This window comes from Saccopteryx leptura, chromosome 3, assembly GCF_036850995.1.
Source record: "Saccopteryx leptura isolate mSacLep1 chromosome 3, mSacLep1_pri_phased_curated, whole genome shotgun sequence".
NCBI classification, from domain to species: Eukaryota; Metazoa; Chordata; class Mammalia; order Chiroptera; family Emballonuridae; genus Saccopteryx; species Saccopteryx leptura.
Genome location: NC_089505.1, coordinates 149,105,738 through 149,118,110, shown reverse-complemented (window position 1 = coordinate 149,118,110; position 12,373 = coordinate 149,105,738). Strand labels below are relative to the sequence as shown.

At 41.8% G+C, this 12,373-nt stretch overlaps 2 protein-coding genes across 2 annotated transcripts in view; one reads left to right on the top strand and one right to left on the bottom strand.

Moving 5' to 3' along the window:
* TYW3 (tRNA-yW synthesizing protein 3 homolog) overlaps window positions 1–6,112 on the bottom strand; it is a 31,397-nt gene extending 25,285 nt beyond the window's left edge. The window contains exon 1 of the mRNA XM_066376580.1: window positions 5,939–6,112. Within this exon, the coding sequence (XP_066232677.1) occupies window positions 5,939–6,112 (174 nt within the window). The remainder of the gene's footprint in view (window positions 1–5,938) is intronic.
* Window positions 6,113–6,214: 102 nt separating this feature from the next.
* CRYZ (crystallin zeta) overlaps window positions 6,215–12,373 on the top strand; it is a 31,669-nt gene continuing 25,510 nt past the window's right edge. Inside the window, exons 1-2 of the mRNA XM_066376579.1 lie at window positions 6,215–6,362; window positions 11,918–12,034. Of these exons, the coding sequence (XP_066232676.1) occupies window positions 11,924–12,034 (111 nt within the window). The 5' untranslated portion in view covers window positions 6,215–6,362; window positions 11,918–11,923. The remainder of the gene's footprint in view (window positions 6,363–11,917; window positions 12,035–12,373) is intronic.

Genomic DNA, 12,373 nt, shown 5'->3' with positions numbered 1-12,373 from the left:
ATCTAAAGAAAATAAATGAACCAAAGAAACTGAAGCGGACTCATAGACACAGAGAATAGACTGGTAGTTACCAGAGGGAGGAGGGTTGAGGAACTGGGTAAAACAGTTAAGAGATTGAGAAGTAAAAATTGGTTGTTAAATATACTCATGAACAGGTGAAGCACCGCATAGGGAGCACGGTCAATAATACTGTAATAACTATGTGTGGTGCCAGGTGGGCAATGGAAATACCAGGGGGAATACTTTGTAAAATATATGGCTGTGTAACCACAATGCTGTACACCTGAAACCAATACAAAATTATACGGAAAGTAAACTAGAATTGAAAATATAAATAAATAAAAATTTTAAAAATGTTTATGAAAGTAAACAAACAATATTTTCTGAAATATAGTCATGATTTTGTCAGGAAAAAAGAAATTATTCAAGGGACTGTACACTCGCAGGCCCTGAATTGTCCTCTAGCTGTTTTATGTCCCTAGCACGATATTTAAAAAAAAAAGATAAAGAATTTGAATTACTTTTATAAGAAAGCACTGTTGTCACATTCCCTACCACTTGCCTGTCACCTGAGCTGTTCACACCTTTGTAATATTTCCCTAGTTTATGGGCATAAATTTGTGACCTCTTCACTAATTTACATGTAGTCCCAAAGGACAAAGCTAGGCCTAAAAGGTCAAAGTTGCAAGAAGGCAAATATTTAACATCAGACTCTTTGTTTATTGACTGGAAAAAGTGTTTATTGGCAAAGTTCTAGTAGTTTCTTTGGGTGTAAACAGATCCTACCCTCAAGGATACTGGAGGCAGGATGCAGGAAACCACACACACTTTTAATTCACTGTACTCCACAAAGTAACTACTCACACAGTGGGCACAAGGGGGACTTTGTTGTCTGGCCTTGGTCGTGGGAAAGCCTAAGCTTGTCCTAAATAACTAGTCAGTGACTTTTGTATCTCATTTTATGCTGGCTGCTCTAAATTGTAGAGCCACATATGTGGCTCACCTCTAGCAAATTTACAGAATCTGGTGGCATGATTTAGGAATTAATGTAATCACTGGCTTCACCTTATCTATACTCCTTTTATCCAGATACTCTCACATAATTTTTTTTCTTCATGTGTTGCCTTTTTGTAAGTTGATCCAAATCCTTTTTCCTTTGAAAAAAGGCAAAGTGAAAATAACTATAATACCAAGTATGTGATAATACATAAAAGGAAAGGAGGTTCAGAAAAAGTCCTAATAAGGCAGTTCAGAAGCAGCCAGGTATTACTTCCAAGTATGTGTCTGTGTTCAGGTGAGAGAGGGGAGTTTCGGGAGGCATGTGTTAGATATGCAGAGATGTGGAAAAACATTTCAGGAAAAACAGACACGAGCAAAGACAAACATAGGTAAGTATAAAATAAAAAAGAACTTATTTCACTTTCAGCAAATAGAGAAAGATGAACAGAAGGAGCAGAAAGTAGGGTTGAAAGGTATACTACAGTAGGAATTTGATTTTTCTGATATAAAAAAAAGGTATAATAAAAGATTTCCACCTAGATGAGTATAAAATTGTGCTTTAGAAAGATGAATCTATTAACAACGTGTAACATGGTTTGAGTTAGAGAGACTGGTAGTTTAGTGACCTCATAGGAAACCACTGCATAAGGCAGTAAATATGGGGGAAGAGAGAGCAAGGCCAGCAAGAATGCCAGTGCTCAGAAGATAATAGAAGAAATCTAAAAATAAACAGGCCCTGCGTAACCTGGTGAGGGAATCTGAAGAACAAGTTCATGAGTGTGCTGTCTTTCATGCTCTTGTTATAAAGTACTGTCCTTTAATCCCTGGGTTACACAGAGACACCAAGGCAGGTTAGAGAAGAAATTTTAGGAGGAGATTTATTCATAAGCTGGCTACATATGACTTACATGGGGTATAGCTAACCCAAATAGTGCTGCCTCGATCATAGTCCTGAAGCTGGTTATATAGACATGATCACATACTGGTTGGGGGAAAAAAAAGGGGGGAGCATGATACCAAAGTCATTTACTGATAAGCTTACAACATTTATTTACAGCAGGGGTCAGGAACCTTTTTGGCTGAGAGAACCATGAACGCCACGTATTTTAAAATGTAATTCCTTGAGAGCCATACAACGACCCGTGCACATTAGGCATTATCCAACAAAACTTTGGTGTTGTCCCGGAGGACAGCTGTGATTGGCTACAGCCACCCGCAACCATGAACATGAGCGGTAGGAAATGAATGGATTGTAATCCATTAGAATGTTTTATATTTTTAACATTATTTTTTTTATTAAAGATCTGTCTGTGAGCCAGATGCAGCCATCAGAAGAGCCACATCTGGCTCCTGAACCATAGCTTCGTGACCCCTGATCTATAGGATCTATTAAAAGGAAAATCATTCTTACACATCAAGACCATAAGATAGCACGGTAGTGATAAATGTTTTACATACCCAACACAGTAGCAGTAAATGTTGTTTTACATTTCAATGTAGTAGGGATAGTGTTTTACATATCAAAGACATTCCCAAATCTTCTAGGGTCTACCACCTAACCCTGTTGCCACAACAGTGGGAAATGAAATGTTTAGCTTAGAATAAGGAGAGAAGCTAAATGAAATTACCTTTGCTAAAAGTGTTGGGGTTAGTTTATTAGAAAACCTAGTAAGCTAGTCCCTGCTTCCTTAGTTTACAAATTTTATACATGTAAAGAATTTCAAAAGGGATTAGAAAGCATTTAAAATGTTACAGAATGCAGGTTTTTCAAGCAAGGGGAGTGTGCTCGTGATCCCTTTGTCTAGAGCAGGGGTAGTCAATCTTTTTATACCTACCGCCCACTTTTGTATCTCTATTAGAAGTAAAATTTTCTAACCGCCCACCGGTTCCACAGTAATGGTGATTTATAAAGTAGGGAAGTAACTTTACTTTATAAAATTTATAAAGCAGAGTTACAGCAAGTTAAAGCATATAATAATAATTACTTACCAAGTACTTTATGTCAGATTTCGCTAAGTTTGGCAGAATAAATCTTTATAAAACAACTTACTATAGTTTTTTTTTTTTTTTTTTGCATTTCTCTGAAGCTGGAAACAGGGAGACAGTCAGACAGACTCCCGCATGCGCCCCACCGAGATCCACCCGACACGCCCACCATGGGGCGGTGCTCTGCCCACCAGGGGGCGATGCTCTGCCCATCCTGGGCGTCGCCATGTTGCGACCAGAGCCACTCTAGCGCCTGAGGCAGAGGCCACAGAGCCCTCCCCAGCGCCCGGGCCATCTTTGCTCCAATGGAGCCTTGGCTGCGGGAGGGGAAGAGAGAGACAGAGAGGAAGGCGCAGCGGAGGGGTGGAGAAGCAAATGGGCACTTCTCCTTTGTGCCCTGGCCGGGAATCGAACCCGGGTCCTCCGCACGCTAGGCTGACGCTCTACCGCTGAGCCAACTGGCCAGGGCAACTTACTATAGTTAAATCTATCTTTTTATTTATACTTTTGTTGCTCTGCTACCGCCCACCATGAAAGCTGGAACGTCCACCAGTGGGTGGTAGGGACCAGGCTGACTACCACTGGTCTAGAGGTATATATCACTCTCATGACTGCAGGAGGAACGGAGAGAGATGAGAAGCATCAATCATCAGTTTCTTGTTGCGCGTTGCGACTTCTTAGTTGTTCATTGATTGCTTTCTCACATGTGCCTTGACCGCGGGCCTTCAGCAGACTGAGTAACCCCTTGCTCAAGCCAGCGACCTTGGGTCCAAGCTGGTGAGCTTTTACCACAAGCCAGATGAGCCCGTGCTCAAGCTGATGACCTGGGGGTCTCGAACCTGGGTCCTTCCGCATCCCAGTCCGACGCTCTATCCACTGCGCCACCACCTGGTCAGGCGTTATGGGAATTTTTAATTAAGATATGTAAACATTGTTTCCTAAAGGCTCTTAAGGAAGGGGAAGAGGAAGTTTTCAGATAAGTTCTACCTTCTTTGCTCTTGTCTAGCAAGTGGCCTCAGTCCTTCCAGAGAACTCTAGTTAAACTATGATTACTAACTAACTTTTGCCCCTTTAATCTCCTTCTCTTGAGTTTTTTTTCTCCTCAGAAAGAAAGGGTAAGGGGGGTGTAAGGTCGGAGGATAATGGGAAAAGTCACATGGGTGGCTCAGGCCCAGGAACTCTGGCTAAGACCGCCCACAACCAAGCGCGCCAAAAGAAACTTCCCAGTAGCCCTTTGGAAAAAAGCGACCGTCTGCCAGCCAGTGAGATTTCACCACGTCATATTAGCTCGACCACCCAAGGGACCCTTAAAATATCTCCCACACGGGTCACCACTTGCGACTTCCTTGGCTTCCATATTTCCTCGGGGCCAGGGAACCTCATCAGGCGGGATGCGCACTCTGTACTCAATAAAGCCTTTTATTATTCCACACTTTGTGGCTCCGGCTCCTTCCTTCCTTCCTTCCTTCTCGGTGGGGATAAATACCTTACAGGGGGCCTGGCTCTTATTTTTGAAATACCAGTATCAACAGTTTTGCAGTTCCTTTACACCAGGGGTCCCCAAACGTTTTACACAGGGGGCCAGTTCACTGTCCCTCAGACCGTTGAAGGGCCGGACTATTAAAAAACTATGAACAAATCCCTAGGTACACTGCACATATCTTATTTTAAAGTAAAAAAACAAAACGGGAACAAATACAATATTTAAAATAAAGAACAAGTAAATTTAAATCAACAAACTGACCAGTATTTCAATGGGAACTATGGGCCTGCTTTTGGCTAATGAGATGGTCAATGTGCTCCTCTCACTGACCACCAATGAAAGAGGTGCCCCTTCCGGAAGTGCAGCGGGGCCGGATAAATGGCCTGGGGGGGGGGGCGCATGTGGCCTGTGGGCCGTAGTTTGGGGACCCCTGCTTTACACCTTATCACACTCTGAATTCAGAACTAAAGCAAAAATTAAAACAGCTTTTACCACGCTCTTAATATGGGCCAGGCGCAACACTGTTTCAAATAAATTATTCCATTTCCTCTACACCAGCGATTTTCAACCTTTTCCATCTCATGGCACACATAACTACTAAAATTCTGCAGCACACTAAAAAAATATGTATTTTGCCCATCTGATATACAAAAAAAAGTATAATTTTGATTCATTCACACCACATGGCTATCGTCATTTTTTTACTTAGCAATCTATGGGAAAAGAGGTCATTGCCCCTGACTAAACAGTCAGGTACTGCATATTTTAAAAACTCTTTTGGCACGCTGGTTGAACATCCCTGATCAAAATCCCTATGGAGATGATACTCTTTATTACCCTCAGTTCATGAAACAGGGAAGGAATGAGCCTCGATAACTTTCCTAAAGTCACAGAGCCAATAATTCCCATAACTGGGTTAAAATCGACGCGGTATCACTCCAAAGCCTGAGGGCTTGACCAGAGTCTTGTACTTTCTCCGCCTAATTACCAAGGCTGAAAATTACCAAGGCTGTAATAACGGAGTGGCCGCTAGGAGGCAGTGAGCACCTTAACCGAGGCGACGTTCAGGGAGGAAGTTTGGATTTGGTCAAGCGCCTGAAGGGAAGCCACCAGCTTTGCCTGGTTGGAAAGTCTTTAAATTCCCTTCGTATTCGGGAAATCAAATTTTTTAGTTCTTGCAAGTCACGATCTGAGGTCATCTTTGCCAGCAGCTTCGCATCACTTGGGGTTTGTTAGTAATGCAGAATGTCAGGCCCCACGCTAGACCTACAGAATCGGGCTCTGTCCTTAAGGTCTCCAGGTGGTTACAGCCACATTCAAGTTTTAAAAGCTCTGGCCTACTTTCACAGATAAAGCTTCTCAGATAAAGAAACCGAGCCCACCCACCAGAAGACAGACACAAACAGGTTGCACTGGGGTGTGGCACTAGGTAGGTACAAGGCCCCCGGTGTTCCCACAAGGGAGGCTCACCGCTTCTAGGAGGATGATGCGGCCGGCGCAGGAACTGGTGGTAAAAAACTGTTCTCGCCCATTCAAGAGCTGCACAAGCTCAGCCACATCCTCGTCCACGCTGCCCTTCCTGCTGAGGTCCGCTTTGCTCAGACACTGCGCCTTCCATCTGTTGAACTCTGCGCGACGATCCATGCCAGGAGGGTTTGAGGGTCTTCCTTTCACGTTAGCTCTCGCCTTCTCATGGGGGCAGCCATGTTGAAGCGAGTGGTGCCGCGAAGGTTCAAACTTCCTCGTCGTGACAAACTCGTGACATTCACGTGAGGTGTTCGCGGGGCGCGGAGAGGCGGAGCCAGCAAAAGTTGGAGACGGCCGGGTCCGCCCCCCCTTCTTCTGTGGACTCTGTGGGAGCCCTCGTAGATTTTGATTCCCCACTTAGAACTGGGTAAGTGGTTTTCAAACAAACCCTTAGATGTTCAGGCCGCGGACCCCCCTGGCGCTAGTCCCCATTGGGGAAAACTGGATTTGGGCTGCGCTGCCGCCTGCGCACTGTATCGGTGAATACACAGAGCCCTGGCCGAAGTCATCCTCTCCAGGGGCTGCAAGCTCCTCATGCGTTAATCGGCTGGGGAGATTTACCTGCCTGGCCTGAGTTCCCCGCCCTGGTTTCTAGTAGGATGTACCTTTCGACCCCACACCGCGGGGCACGGGTTGGTACTGCCCCGCACCCCCTGCCGGCCACCGGATTTATGCTTCCGGCGGCCAGGCCTGGCATCGGCTCCCATGGCCGTGCCCAGCCATGGGGACTGCTGTGGTTTGGGTTCCTGCAACTGCAGGGGTCCCGGAGCTCTTTCTGCCCCGCCTTGCTCCCGCTTTATCATCAGATTTGCCACCTTACTTTGGGAGAGAAATGTGTAATTTTTTTTTAACCTTTTTCCTCTGATCACCCCCACCTAGAATAATCTTCAAAGGAAAAAAAAAGTTACAAGACACACTGTGAACACAGTTCCTCCAGGAGACATCTCAGTGACCAGGGAAGATGTGTTAATGATTGAACCATTTCAAGGCTGATGGACTGTTTGTCCGCAGCTAGTGGACGTTGCTGTGTGAATGCCTGCCTGGTCAGCAGCAGCAAAGCCCCGGGGCTCAGGTCCCCAGCACTGGAGAGCAGATTGCCCAGTCTCATCCGATCTTTGTCTCCCAGAACCTGCAGGAGTATAGAATGGCAATAACTGCTCCTCCGCTATCTCTTACCAGAAGTGGGCACTGAGCTCCAGACCAGCAAGCCTCTGGACCAGTGGTAGTCAACCTGGCCCCTACCGCCCACTACTGGGTGTTCCAGCTTTCATGGTGGGCGATAGCGGAGCAACCAAAGTATAAATAAAGAGATATATTTAACTATAGTAAGTTGTTTTATAAAGATTTATTCTGCCAAACTTAGCGAAAATCTGACATAAAGTACTTGGTAAGTAATTATTATTATATGCTTTAACTTGCTGCAACTCTGCTTTATAAGTTTTATAAAGTAAAGTTACTTCCCTACTTTATAAATCACCATTACTGTGGAACCGGTGGGCGGTTAGAAAATTTTACTTCTAACAGAGATACAAAAGTGGGCGGTAGGTATATAAAGGTTGACTACCCCTGCTTCTAACGGAGCCACATAGCCAGGAAGAGATTCATCCTTGATCACTTTTAATTTTTTTAAAATTTCTTCTGGGTTAGGGATAATAAGTAATATGCTTGCATGAGTAATTCTTGATCAACAGCAGCATATTATGTAATGATTGATTCTTTGTCTAAGTTTTATTTTTTTTCTTGCCTAAATTTTTTAAAATTTTTACTTCTGCCTATCATAATGTGCTTTTGTTCTGGTTTGTAAATTGATCTGCACATTCCATGTTAAAACCGATTTCTAACACTTTCTCTATTCCTTTAATTTTCTTTATTGATTAATTTGAGAAAGAGAGAGAAACATTGATTTGTTCGACTTATTTATGCATTTATTGGTTCATTCTTATATGTGCCCAGAGCTGGATGGAGTGCGACCTGGGTATTAGATTGACACTAACCAAGTGAGCTACGGGAGCAGGGCCTCTATCCCGTTAATTTTAAGGGATTCAAGCATAACCAATGGATTCAAACATAACATTGAAAAGGTCACTGGTGGAGGAAAAACGTTAAATTCTGTATTTCCTAGATTTGCAAAGTGGTTGGCAACCATTCACAGGTTAAAAAATAAAATAAAAAATTAAAACCAAGGTACTGTTGGTGAAATTTTTTGAAGTTTATATTTGATAAATAGAAAAACCTATTTGATTGAAGCACAGTTTAATTAAAAAAAATACACAAGCAATGTGACAGGTGCACTGATTGCAAATGATTTACTCTGAATAATAGAGTTTACTCCATGTGAGGAGACTGTGACACGCCCACCCCGTGCTACTGCTGTTCATTTTCACGAGGATCCTATGCTAAGGAGTATTGCCTCCCCATTTTACAGATAAATAGTTTTCCTAATAGAATAATGTCCTATATTCTCTAGTAGGTTCTTTAACTTATGGCATTTGAGATATTTTCAATTGTAAGCAGATGCCTTGATCCTAAAATACATAATCCTACCTACAGTTTAATTGAATTTCATATTTCAGCATGTCTCACTCTTATCATAATAAGGTACATACCTAAGAAATTAAGGGTCCTCTCTGCCAAAATTTCAATGGAGATAGAAAAGTATTATATGGTAATGGAATAAAATTACCCAACAACATTTAAGGTTTGTAGGACTTGGGTTCTAACTTTGTGTCTGTGTGACCTTTGTGAGTCTCTGTAACCTCTTAGAATGTTTTCTCATCCATAAAGTGGATAATAATTTTATTTCCACTTCTGCATACAGTTAAGCGGTGGTTTAATAACTGTTGCTTCTCTACCTATTGTGAAAATAATTTTATCAGTATCTGTGGAAGATATGCTTTTGAGAAGAAATCAGGTATTGCAGGGACTTAAGAATTATCATAATTACTATTTATGTGTTGTGTTATTTTATTCTTTTTATTATACCTTCTGACATTAGCACCTGTGTTAAGAAGCCAATCATGATCCTGTGGGTAGCTGAGGGCACGGAGGACAGATTGCAGCCTGATCAGTCAGAGCGGCAAAAGCTCAGTGGGAAGTAACATCACCTGAAGCAAAGTAGAAAACAGAGCTGTCAAGGTCATGCCTTTCTCCTTACAGGTGCCCCAGGATAATGTGATAGTTTGGGATGAGGAAGGGTGTCTTTGAAATCCAGTATTAAGGATGAGTCTTCTCCCTATATTGTTCTTTTCTCCCAATTTAGCAAATGTCAAAATATAGGGGGAGAAATGTACGTGTTAGATATTTTTGACAGATCCTATTTCAGGGTAATTTTGCTTTTATTGTTCTATAGTTGGTTTTTTTTTGGGGGGGGGGTTGTATTTTTCTGAAGTTGGAAATGGAGAGGCAGTCAGACAGACTCCCGCATGCGCCTGAACGGGATCCACCCAGCATGCCCACCAGAGGGCGATGCTCTGCCCATCTGGGGCATTGCTCTGTTGCAACCAGGGACATTCTAGCGCCTGAGGCAGAGGCCATGGAGCCATCCTCAGGGCCTGGGCCAACTTTGCTCCAGTGGAGCCTTGGCTGCCGGAGGGGAAGAGAGAGACAGAGAGGAAGGAGAGGGGGAGGGGAGGAGAAGCAGATGGGCGCTTCTCCTGTGTGCCCTGGCTGGGAATTGAACCCGGGACTCCTGCACGCCAGGCCGACGCTCTACCACTGAGCCAACTGGCCAGGGCTTGTTTTTTGAGGATAAAACAGTGATGCTTGTTGGTGAAAAGATAAGGTATGAGTGCATGAAAGAAATGAATAGGTAGGAAGTGGGCAGATACTAAGAGTGAGAAAAGAATCACAAATCTTACATGTTGTGTGTGTGTGCATGTGTAAGAGAATGAGGGCGAGCAGGACCTGGGGAGGGGCTGAGACGTTTTCTCTCTGCCCTCCGTGTTCTCTGAGTTTAGCACAGTGCCTCCCTTACAGTTAATGTTCAAAAAAATAAACATGTTGAATGAATACCAACCAGTATTTGGTAGTAATATTTTGTTTAAATCGTTCTCTAGACTGAACTTGCTGGGCCTAAGGACTTTTACAGCCAGAGTCCTGTAAATATCATTTTGTTAAATCAAAGATGATTATAGAGTTTTAGAATTGAGAATCTTTCCATGAGTGAGAAATGGAGGAGGAAATAGGTGGGAAAGGAATAACAGTGTCTATTATACAGGAGTCAACATTGGCCAGGTTCTGTGCTTGATGCTTGCCATGTCTCTAGCACAGTAACCCCGAGTGGAAGGAGCCCAGTTTTCAGATGTAGAGGCTCAGAAATGATGACTGCCTTGCCCAAGGCCACATGCCTAGTAAATGATAGAGCTGGGGTTCATACTGAGAGCTGTCAGATTCCAAAGCCCACACTTCCCATAACACCATGCTGAAGATGGAAAAAAAAAAGTCATGTTCTTATTTCCAGAGTGGAAAACTGATCGAGGCAACTTATTTTTTTTTTCTGTTTTATTTTCTTTATATTTTCAGATTCTTGTGTAAGAGGTACCTAGCCTGAGTGAAGATAGGAACACAGTAGTGAGCCTGTGGAGTAGGCTCTTCTCAGGTCTCTCTGCTCGGGGACTGCTAGCTGCCCCACAGCGCTGCTAGGTGTATGCCTTTGCCTGCTTCTGCACCCTTTTATTTGAGGGCTGCCTTTCAGGACCTGTCATTGCTAAATAACCTTTTCAGCCATGGAAATTTTACTTTTCCTCTGTGCTAGGTACTATATTAAATCATTTTAAATAAAGGGTTTTAAAGTGATACAACTTTTGACTAATTATAGTAAGAGCTTTCCATTAATAACACCATCAAAATGCTTTGACCCTCCCCCCCATGGCCTGGAGTTTTTCAGTTAGCATGGGTTCTGTTCTGAGGAGGCCTGTGTTGGCTTCAGTATGGTCAGAATCATTCCATCTCAAGTCCTAGTTTCTGCAACTCTTTCTGAAAAGAAAACGGAGTTTTCTTTTTTAATGTTAATTTTTATGCTACATTTTACTGTTAACAGTGGTAGGACAGAAAGGTTAACTATAAATTACTCTTGTGATTTATAAAAGATTACAAAGCAGTGTCTTTAGTTTTTATTATTTTCCCTCCTTTGTTAAAGTGAATGAAGTTCATAAAGCCAAGTGTTTCAGCACTGATAAATCTCAAAAACATAATGCTGAGATGGAAAAGCAAGTTGCAGAATTAAGTGCGGTGTGATCCAATATAAAGTTTAAAAACATGCAAAACCAATAGCATATATTGTTTGGTAATACATTTACTTGTAGTAGTGGGATAACATTATGCCTAGGAATAATGAGCACTGAGTTAATGGTAATAGTTACTTCATGGAAGGGAGGGGCAGACATGGGTTTGGTTATATCTATAATGTTTTAGGTTTTTAAAATGTTAAGATTTGCTAAAGGTGGGTGGCAGATAAATGTTTATTATATTCTTTGTATTTCTTTATGTATTTGAAATAATTCATAATCTAACAAAAGAGATCTATTTATATAATGTTAATAAAGCTTACATCAGCTCCTAAAATTTCCATGATGTTGCAGCCTTCGCTTACACAAAAGGACACCTACGATATTCATTATGCTCTACCTGTCCAGATGTTTTTGTTTGCATGTTTGACTCCCTTGTTGAAGGCATTGAATCTCTACAGGAAGTAATATGAAGTATTTTGCTTTTAGCTGAAGGATTTGTAAGATGAAAGGTTTTATTTTTTTTAAGGGATTTGTAAGATGAAAGGTTTTTAAACATGTAATGAGATCAGTGGTAAGCTTGTGATTTAAATTGTCATTTGAAAAATTGTTTGATCTGACCCTCTAGGGGAAAAAAATACAGTGATAGCCTAGATACAATAGGACAATGTATTAATATTATTTTCTCAATCTTTAGATCTCTATGGCGACTGGACAGAAGTTGATGAGAGCTATTAGAGTTTTTGAATTTGGTGGACCAGAAGTGCTGAAATTCCAGTCGGATGTTGCAGTACCAATACCAAAAGACCATCAGGTGGAAATAATTACTTAAAAACAGACTAGATTTACAGAATATGAATCTTTAGCACATCGAGTTACTATTCAAAAGAAGCAGACTCATGGTGATTTTAAAGATAGTGAATTAGGACAAAGTTTACACTGTTTACATCTATGAGTTCTGACAAAGATAACATAATTCTTAGTGAAATAGATATATGAAAAGGAATAACATCTTGTTATAAGAAAATTTTGAAGTTGAGAATCATCTATTCAGTCTAATAGTTGGATTTTTCTGATAGAGTCATAAGTAGTTTTGAATAGTTTTTCTATTACAAACTTTATTGATTTTTACTTTGGGCACAATAGGAAAATA